Genomic DNA, 9,532 nt, shown 5'->3' on the forward strand with positions numbered 1-9,532 from the left:
CTGCGATTGGCTGGCAACCAATTCAGAGTGTCCCCCGCCTACTGCCCGGAGACAGCTGAGATAGGCTCCAGCACCCCCGCGACCCTTGTGAGAAAATATGACTCAGATAACTGATGGATGGATGGGTTCTATCTGCGGATAGGCTCCAGCACTCCCCGCGACCCTTGTGAGGAAATATGACTCAGATAACTGATGGATGGATGGGTTCTATCTGTCAATCAGTCAATCATTTACACACATGGATGTGATTATAATAGTTTGTACCCAGGGGAATAACTACCTACTTTCTGGGGTGCATGCAGACACTTAACAGGCCCACTACCCACTGTCCCATCAATTGGATAAAAACAGGTGAATTTTTCTGCTTAATTGATTTCCCACAAATGCGAATGTCATGTTTGGGCTAGCGGGGGCGCATATAACATGATATTGCAAAGAACTTTTTTTTTATTGACTTCGTCTTACACAATAAACGTGTGTGGCAATTTCTACAGTCTCACTGCAGACAGTAGATCACAATGCAGGAGCGGCTATGGCCCTCCTCTGGTTGTGGCTCTAAACAACAGCATAGACTGTTTATGCAACGGTATGAGTATTCAGCAATTCAAACTGACATACGGACCTGACTGACAGGACAGATGGATGGACAGACTGACTGGTGAAAACAACATTACTTGCTTTTAAAATTTTACGTCCGGCTAAGGTATTTAGAAATGTGTTGATTTTTTGTTTACCAAATAGTGCATAGCTGAAGCAGTGGTTGGGAAAACAAAGTGAATAAATGTGAATGCTTATGTTACAAAATATTAATGATCAACTCTTAATTATACTGGAAATGTGCTCTTCTGTGTTTCAGTGGATCTATTTGAGATTCGAGAGGTTCGTCCTGGGAGAAATTCGAAAGACTTTGAGCGGTTCAAAGATGGCAAGGATAAACATGACGACAATACTTGTTTTACCATCTTCTATGGGTCACAGTTTGTTCTCAACACCTTGAGTCTGGGAGGTGAATATGATTCTTATATATGAACATATTAAATGCTATAACCTTGAACATATACAGTGGACTCCAGCATACAGTTTGGCTTCCGGGACGTTTGACCTATGGGAATTGGGAGGCAGTACCCCAAAACATATTAAAAAAAAAAAAAGTCCATCGCTGCCATACTCAAAAATGAACAGGAAGTGAACTATGATTTTTTTTTTTTGAATGTCCAATTTTGGCCCATTTTTGCACATTAACAAGAGTTATGCTTTTGCACTCTTGTCCTAGAGATTCATCCGATTGTCTCCAAACTTCGGTTGGACCATTGTATAACCTGGGACAAAAACAGGGAGAAAAGTTTTCAAAATACTATATAGGCATCAAATTTTGCATTTCGTATTTCCTTTACGACAAAACAGGAAATGTTTAATAACTCCCCTGCACTGGCCCCAAAAACCCCAAACTCTCATGTCTATAAATAGCCTGATGTCATCTATAAATTAATGCATATTTTCCAAAATAGCATTTTCCATATTATAAAATAATATAATACATTTTCTAATCTTTACTGTGCCAACTAGTGGCAATAAGATTTTTTTATGTACTGAACCTGGCCCATTGACCGAATACACCCCAATCCAATTAAATTCATTCTTTGATGATAGTCAAGTCTACGAATGTATTTTTCATTGTAGTGGTATCGCCGACAGGAAATACACGTTTCATTCTTTGATGTTTTTTCTCCCAGAAGGTTAAGCAGATTGACCTCATATTTGCTCAGAAAAGTGTTTAGGCCTTCATGATGTTGATACACAAAGTTTGTGAGTTTTTTGTGAAACACTGTTGCTGTGGTAACGCACGGTTCGCCAAGAAAACAATGCTACTTTTGCAGGTCTAAATATGCAGCAAAACTCATGACACTTTGCACACACATCAGAAATGGCAAAGCATCAACCTTTTATTTGTTTATTGTGATTTCTTTTCTTTTTAATTGTTTTTTAGGTATATGTAACAGACCCGAGACCGACAAAAAAACTCTCTTGGAGCCATATGCTAAACCAAAAAGGAAGTCCGTTATTTTTAATTTACTTTTCAATTTGGAATTGCCGTGAATGTAAAAGCTGCCTTTAACTTGACAGAGATTATCATATCTTGGGAAACATTTTCCACATTTGCGACCCTTGTGAGGAAAAGCGATACAGATAATGGATGGATGGATGGACGGGAATCCAGACATGTATGAACTTTTTTCCCATTATCGTGGTAGCGCTACCTGCTGCATAAAGGAAATACATGTCTTGATCTTTGTTGTTTTTTTTTTTTTTTTCCTAGCATGTTAACCAGATCTACCTCATTATATTTGGGCGGCTCGTGTAGTAATATTGTTATATTAAAACATGCTGCTTGTGATTTTTTTGTGAAGTCTGTTTGACAAGAAAGAACAGCTGATTTTGAATTTCTAAATATGCACAAGAGCTTATAAAACGTTTCACACGCATCAGGCCTGGCAAAATAACCAATATTTAACTTTAGTGTGAGAATGTAGCGGCCTCTACAAATTTTCAACGAAGCAGCCCCAGTTGTATGTTTCACAGAAATCTACGAAATGTTGCAGGCATATTTAACAGCCCAAACCCTCCAAAAATGTGTCTCTTGGAGCCATATGCTAAAGACAAAAGGAAGTCTGCCACTTTTAACTCTTTTGTTTTTGGACTTTCATGGAGGTCACATTTGAAATAACTCCAAGAAAGTTCATTCCATTGTCTTGAAACTGTGGGAGTTTTCAAGATGACAAGTAAAATCAAAGCTATTTATTCTGTTGAACGCTGTTGCCTTAGTGACATGCTGTTTGCCAAGAAAAATAACTGATTTTGATGGTCTAGACCAGTAATTCCAACCTTTGTCTAGCCAAGGCACATATTATAAGTTAAATAAATATCACAGCTCACGTGGTTACACGTCAATTACATACTTTCTGTGTTCTAATAGGTCATTTATTTGTTCTGCTTGTCAATATAAATTGCTGGCATAGATAGCTGGACAAAGATACATCATTTGTTATAAATTAGCAATTTTCTTACCAATTGAATGAAATTTGATAATTCCCTGTGGCACACCTTTAGAGCTCCCATGGCACACTAATGTGCTCCAGCACACTAGTTTGGAATCACTGGTGTAAATATTCGTGAACATCAATGAAACTTTGCACACACATCACAGTTAGTGAAATAATCAATATTTTGTTATTTTATTGTGTGGTTTTTAAATAATATTGCAACGATTCACCCGTGTCCACTAAAATTGTCAAGCCTTTAAAACAGCATACCTAACAGGATGTGCACCAATTTTATCTGATATACTTATCCTACAGGGTTAACCGGTTATACAGGATATTTTCTCTGAAGAGTATTTAGGCATTCATGATGTTGAAACATGAAGTTTGTGATGTTCCATGTAACTCTACTACCATTGCAGCACACTGATTCACAAGAAAACAAAGTTATTTTTGAAAGTATAAAAATGCAAATACATTCAAAATAGGCCTGGTCTAAAAGCTCCGTATTTTAGAAGTTTATTGCACCATTTAAAAAAAATAAATCAAGTTCCAATGTGCCAGTACACAAGCATGCCAGGACCCTAAAAATGCCCGGACTACGAAGGCCCCTCATAGCTGCTCGCAGCACTGGTTGGATGTTGTGTTATTCATGGGGGCGACACAGATTTTTTTAGTGGGGTGGTCAGTGTGACACAACACATAAGTTAGGGGTGGCCGTGCATTCTTTATCATCCATCCGTGGTCAACGTTTCATGAAATAAAATTCACACATATCCTCATCAAGTAGGAACAAAACAAAATGAAATGCAAAATTTTGCTGAGCTTGATTTGCTAAATATAATTTTCTTCGCAATGGCTTTGCTTTTTTGTACTACTTGATGGTTGATTTATGTCTAATGCACTGATTCTCTAGGTAACAGCCTATCAGAGTGATCAGTTGTCAAAGACAGCAGACGCCATTTTGTATACTGATCCGCAGAAGCGCACGCGTTAGACAATTTTGCCGGTCCGTCATTGGCTTTCTAGATCGACTGATCACACATTTCTTAATACACCTGGAAAGTTGAAGAAAATCTTGCCACTTCCTTCACAAATAGTGCAAAAAACTGCCACACAATAAACCATTGCTTAAGTGCTAAAGTATAGAGACTGAACATGAAGAGCACACCACAGTAGCCACTAAATTGTTTGGCTTCTGTGACATCACAGCTCCAGAAACACCCCAGAGATGAGAGGATGCAAGATTCAGGCGATGATGGACATTCTAAATTGTATTTTTTTTTTCTTCAACAAAATGTTTTTATTGATTTGGATTTTAAATTCTGAATTGTATTTAGTGATTAACCTACTGTCCACCAACGATCATAACCAGGGGAGTCAAACATGGGGCCCGCGGGAAACGGGTTTAATCTGGCCCGCAAGAAGATTTGGTAGAGTAAGTACTGAACAAATAGCCTCCCCAAATTCGCTAAATGGCCGATGCTAGAGTAATATATTTCTTTACCTATATAACTACTCTTTCACCATAACATCAAATATTTTCTTTTGTATTTAACTTTTCAGTGTTGTGGTCAATCTGTAAACCAAAACATTTTATTGATATTTACAAGCCTTGTTCATATTGTCATGACCCGTGTCGGTCAGGTCATTGTTTTTGTTATTGTTTTCGTCACCTCCCTGCCATGTGCACTTTGTTTATGTTTGTCAGCTGAGTAGGGGCGTTTCCCCTCAGCACTCCGTCTTCACCAGTCACGCACCTGCTCATCGTTACCCATCACACACCTGATCCCCATCTGCTCCCCTGATTACCGGACTATTTAAGCTTCCCATGCCATCAACCCAGTGTCGGATCATTATCCCGCTTGCTCCCTGTTGCTGCCTTACGGACTTTACGACTCTCGCCTTGATCTCGTTCACGTACTTGTTTTTGCTCTCGCCCTCGCTCACGTCCCTTTGTACTTCGTCCCAGTTTTTGTTCTCGTCCTCGACCCAGTTTTGTCACGTTTAGTTTGCCTTTGTTATTTTGCACCCTGCCACGTTTGTTTGTCCACGCCACGTTGTTTGTCCTCGTCTTGATTAATTTAATAAATTCCCCTTTAAGTTACCCTTATGTCTGGCTTCCCCGCATTCTTGGGTCCACCCCCCTCCTCGCCGACCGGCGAGCATGACAGAATGATCCGACCAACTACGGACCCAGCGGGAAGCTCTCGGCGACGTCTTCGTCGTCGCCGCTCGGACAACCGCCCTCATCAGCCTGCCGACCAGCCCCGTGCCTCGTTTGTTTCTTCCCCCACGTATCACGGTAACGACGACGATTACCCACCTGTCATACCTCCCCATCTTATTATAGATTCCGATTACGAAGAAGATTTTGAGCGCAATGCCGTTACACCCCCTCACATTGTTGTAGACTCCGATCATGAGGATGATTTTGAACACATTTACGACCTGTTGTATGCCCAGCACGACACAGATTCAGCTAGGACCCGTCACTTTCCTCCCCCCGAATGATTTCCGTCACCCTTTCCTTTTGACCGTTTTGAGACCACCTCCCACGTTACCTCGCGTCGTTCACCTCGTTCCAAATCACGAAAGTCACGGTCACGTAGCACTCCTCTTCCCCCATCGGTTTCAGCACCTGGTCACGTCCCCCTTGCGTCTCATAGCTCACGTCCACCAGCACCCATAGTCTCGGTCCCTCATGTCTCCCGTTCCCCTGACTCCCTATGGCGGCAGGCAAGTTCACGTTCCGGCGGAGCACGCCCTGCGTCCGCCTCAAGCTCACGTCCCGGCGGAGCACTTCCTGCGCCCGCCTCAAGTCCATGTTCAGGCGGAGCACTCCCTGCGTCCGCCTCAAGCTCACGTCCCGGCGGAGCACGTCCTGCGTCCGCCTCAAGCTCCCGTCCCGGCGGAGCACTTCCTGCGCCCGCCTCAAGTCCATGTTCAGGCGGAGCACTCCCTGCGTCCGTCCCAGGTTCACGTCCCGGCGGAGCACGTCCCGCGTCCGTCCCAAGTTCACGTTCCGGCGGAGCACGCCCTGCGTCCGCCCCAAGTTCACGTCCCGGCGGAGCACGTCCTGCGTCCGCCTCAAGCTCACGTCCCGGCGGAGCACTTCCTGCGCCCGCCTCAAGCCCATGTTTAGGCGGAGCACGTCCTGCGTCCGTCTCAAGCTCATGTCCCGGCGGAGCACGTCCGGCGTCCGTCTCAAGCTCATGTCCCGGCGGAGCACGTCCTGCGCCCGCCTCAAGTCCATGTTCAGGCGGGGCACGTCCTGCGTCCGCCCCAAGCCCAAGTTCAAGCGGAGCACGCCTTGCTTCCGCCCCAAGCTCACGTTTCGGCAGAGCACGGCCTGCAGCCGTCACTCCAGGTTCCTGCCTCGGCGGTGGACGGCGACCAGCCGCCTGCCGTATCTGCCTCAGCGGCGCCAGACGAAGCGCCGCCGCTCCCGGTTCCGGTGCCCGCGATGGACGATGGTCCGCCGCCGCGTCTCGCCTTAGTCTCGGCGACGCACGACGACCCACCATCGCGCCCCGCTCTTGCCTCGGCGGCATCCGACGACCCGTCGCCACTGCTCGTCTTGGTCCGGGCAGCGCCCGATGACCCACGGCCGCTCCTGGTTCCTGCTTCGGCGGCGCTCGACGATCTGCCGTTGATCCAAGTTCCGGTCCCGGCGGTGCCTGATGGTCCGTCGCCACTCCACGTTCCTGACTCGGCGGGGTTCGATGACCAGCCGCCGCTCCACGTTCCTGTCTCGGCGGGGTTCGACGACCAGCCGCCGCTCCGCGTTCCTGACTCGGCGGGGTTCGACGAACAGCCGCCGCTCCGCGTTCCTGACTCGGCGGGGTTCGACGACCAGCCGCCGCTCCACGTTCCTGTCTCGGCGGGGTTCGACGACCAGCCGGCGCTCCACGTTCCTGACTCGGCGGGGTTCGACGACCAGCCGCCGCTCCACGTTCCTGACTCGGCGGGGCTCGACGACCAGCCGCCGCTCCACATCCCTGACTCGGCGACGTTCGACGACCAGCCGCCGCTCCACGTTCCTGACTCGGCGGGGCTCGACGACCAGCCTCCGCTCCACGTCCCTGACTCGGCGACGCTCGACGACCAGCCGCCGCTCCACGTCCCTGTCTCGGCGACGCTCGACGACCAGCCGCCGCTCCACGTCCCTGTCTCGGCGACGCTCGACGACCAGCCGCCGCTCCACGTCCCTGTCTCGGCGACGCTCGACGACCAGCCGCCGCTCCACGTTCCTGTCTCGGCGGGGTACGACGACCAGCCGCCGCTCCACGTTCCTGTCTCGGCGAGGTTCGACGACCAGCCCCCGCTCCACGTTCCTGTCCCGGGTGCGCCCGGACGTCCGCCTGAATGGCCACGGGTGGACTCATGGATCTGGCCTCCCGGACGTCTGCCCGAATGGCCTCGACGGGACTCGCTGGTCTGGCCTCCAGGACATCAGCCAGACCGGACTCGCTCGCGGTCCCTGGTTCCGCCTCCCGGACGTCCGCCCGAATGGCCACGACGGGACTCGCTGGTCTGGCCTCCCGGACATCCGCCAGACCGGTCTCGAACTTGGGTGGTGGCCCCACCTCCCAACCCCTTCCGCCCACCCTCGTTTTTGGACTCTGTTTTCGTTTCTCGGCCTTGTTTGGGACGTCTGGAATCCGTCCCTTGAGGGGGGGGTACTGTCATGACCCGTGTCGGTCAGGTCAGTGTTTTTGTTATTGTTTTCGTCACCTCCCTGCCATGTGCACTTTGTTTATGTTTGTCAGCTGAGTAGGGGCGTTTCCCCTCAGCACTCCGTCTTCACCAGTCACGCACCTGCTCATTGTTACCCATCACACACCTGATCCCCATCTGCTCCCCTGATTACCGGACTATTTAAGCTTCCCATGCCATCAACCCAGTGTCGGATCATTATCCCGCTTGCTCCCTGTTGCTGCCACCTGGTGGTGAGTTGGCTCCGATGGTGGGGGAAGATGCCGGTCCGACCCGGCAGACCCAAACGTATTGTGAGGGTCTGCTGGGAACGCTTGTCAGAATCCCCTGTCAGAAAGAGTTTCAACTCCCACCTCCGGCAGAACTTTGCCCACGTACCGGGGGAGGCGGGGGACATTGAGTCTGAGTGGACCATGTTTCGTGCCTCCATTGTTGAGGCAGCCAATCGAAGCTGTGGACGTAAGGTGGTCGGTGCCTGTCGTGGCGGCAACCCCCGAACCCGCTGGTGGACACCGGCGGTAAGGGATGCTGTCAGGCTGAAGAAGGAGTCCTATCGGGCCTTTCTGGCCTGTGGGACTCCGGAGGGAGCTGACAGGTACCGACTGGCCAAGCGTAATACGGCTTCGGTGGTTGCCGAAGCAAAAACTCGGGCGTGGGAGGAGTTCGGTGAGGACATGGAAAACGACTTTCAGACGGCTTCGAAGAAATTCTGGTCCACCATCCGTCGTCTCAGGAGAGGGAAGCAGTGCACCACCAACACTATTTATAGTGGAGATGGGGTGCTGCTGACCTCGACTCGGGACGTTGTGAGTCGGTGGTGAGAATACTTTGAAGACCTCCTCAATCCTACCGACACGCCTTCCTTTGAGGAAGCAGAGCCTGAAGACTCCGTGGTGGACTCACCTATCTCGGGGGCTGAAGTAACCGAGGTGGTTAACAAGCTCCTCGTGGCAAGGCCCCGGGGTTGGATGAGATCCGCCCGGAGTTCCTTAGGGCGCTGGATGTTGTGGGGCTGTCATGGTTGATGCGCCTCTACAACATTGTGTGGACATCGGGGACAGTGCCTCTGGATTGGCCAACCAGTCTACATGTGTGGGAGTTAGGTGGAGCGTGCTTCGGGAGTACGGGGTAGCGAGCCCCTTGATACGGGCAGTTGGGTCCCTGTACCACCGATGTCAGAGTTTGGTCCGCATTGCCGGCAGTAAGTTGGATTCGTTTCCAGTGAGGGTTGGACTCCGCCAAGGCTGCCCTTTGTCACCGATTCTGTTCATAATTTTTATGGACAGAATTTCTAGGCGCAGTCGGGCGATGAGGGGATCCGGTTTGGTGACCTCAGTATTTCATCTCTGCTTTTCGCAGATGATGTGGTACTGTTGGCTTCCTCTGGCCGTGATCTCCAACTCTCACTGGAGCGGTTCGCAGCAGAGTGTGAAGCGGTTGGGATGAAGATCCAAATCTGAGACCATGGTTCTCAGTCGGAAAAGGGTGGAGTGCCCTCTCCAGGTCGGGGAGGAGATCCTGCCCCAAGTGGAGGAGTTTAAGTATCTTGGGGTCTTGTTTACGAGTGAGGGTAGGATGGAGCGAGAGATCGCCAGGCGGATCGGTGCAGCCTCTGCTGTGATGCGGATGCTGTATCGGTCTGTCGTGGTGAAGAGGGAGCTGAGCCAAAAGGCGAAGCTCTCGATTTACCGGTCGATCTACGTTCCTACCCTCACCTATGGTCACGAGTTGTGGGTCGTGACCGAAAGAACAAGATCTCGGAAACAAGCGGCCGA

General features: G+C 49.6%; 1 protein-coding gene across 3 annotated transcripts in view; it reads left to right on the forward strand.

Moving 5' to 3' along the window:
- The window catches only part of plcg2 (phospholipase C, gamma 2), a 68,375-nt gene that overhangs the window by 1,359 nt on the left and 57,484 nt on the right, over nucleotides 1–9,532 (forward strand). For all 3 annotated transcript variants that reach the window (XM_088298230.1, XM_088298228.1, XM_088298229.1), the window contains exon 3: nucleotides 857–1,006. In XM_088298230.1, coding sequence (XP_088154356.1) covers nucleotides 857–1,006 — 150 coding nt within the window. The remainder of the gene's footprint in view (nucleotides 1–856; nucleotides 1,007–9,532) is intronic.

The sequence above is a fragment of the Idiotropiscis lumnitzeri genome, chromosome 6 (genome assembly GCF_059441095.1).
Source record: "Idiotropiscis lumnitzeri isolate Australia: NSW breed Sydney's pygmy pipehorse chromosome 6, RoL_Ilum_1.0, whole genome shotgun sequence".
Lineage (NCBI taxonomy): Eukaryota > Metazoa > Chordata > Actinopteri > Syngnathiformes > Syngnathidae > Idiotropiscis > Idiotropiscis lumnitzeri.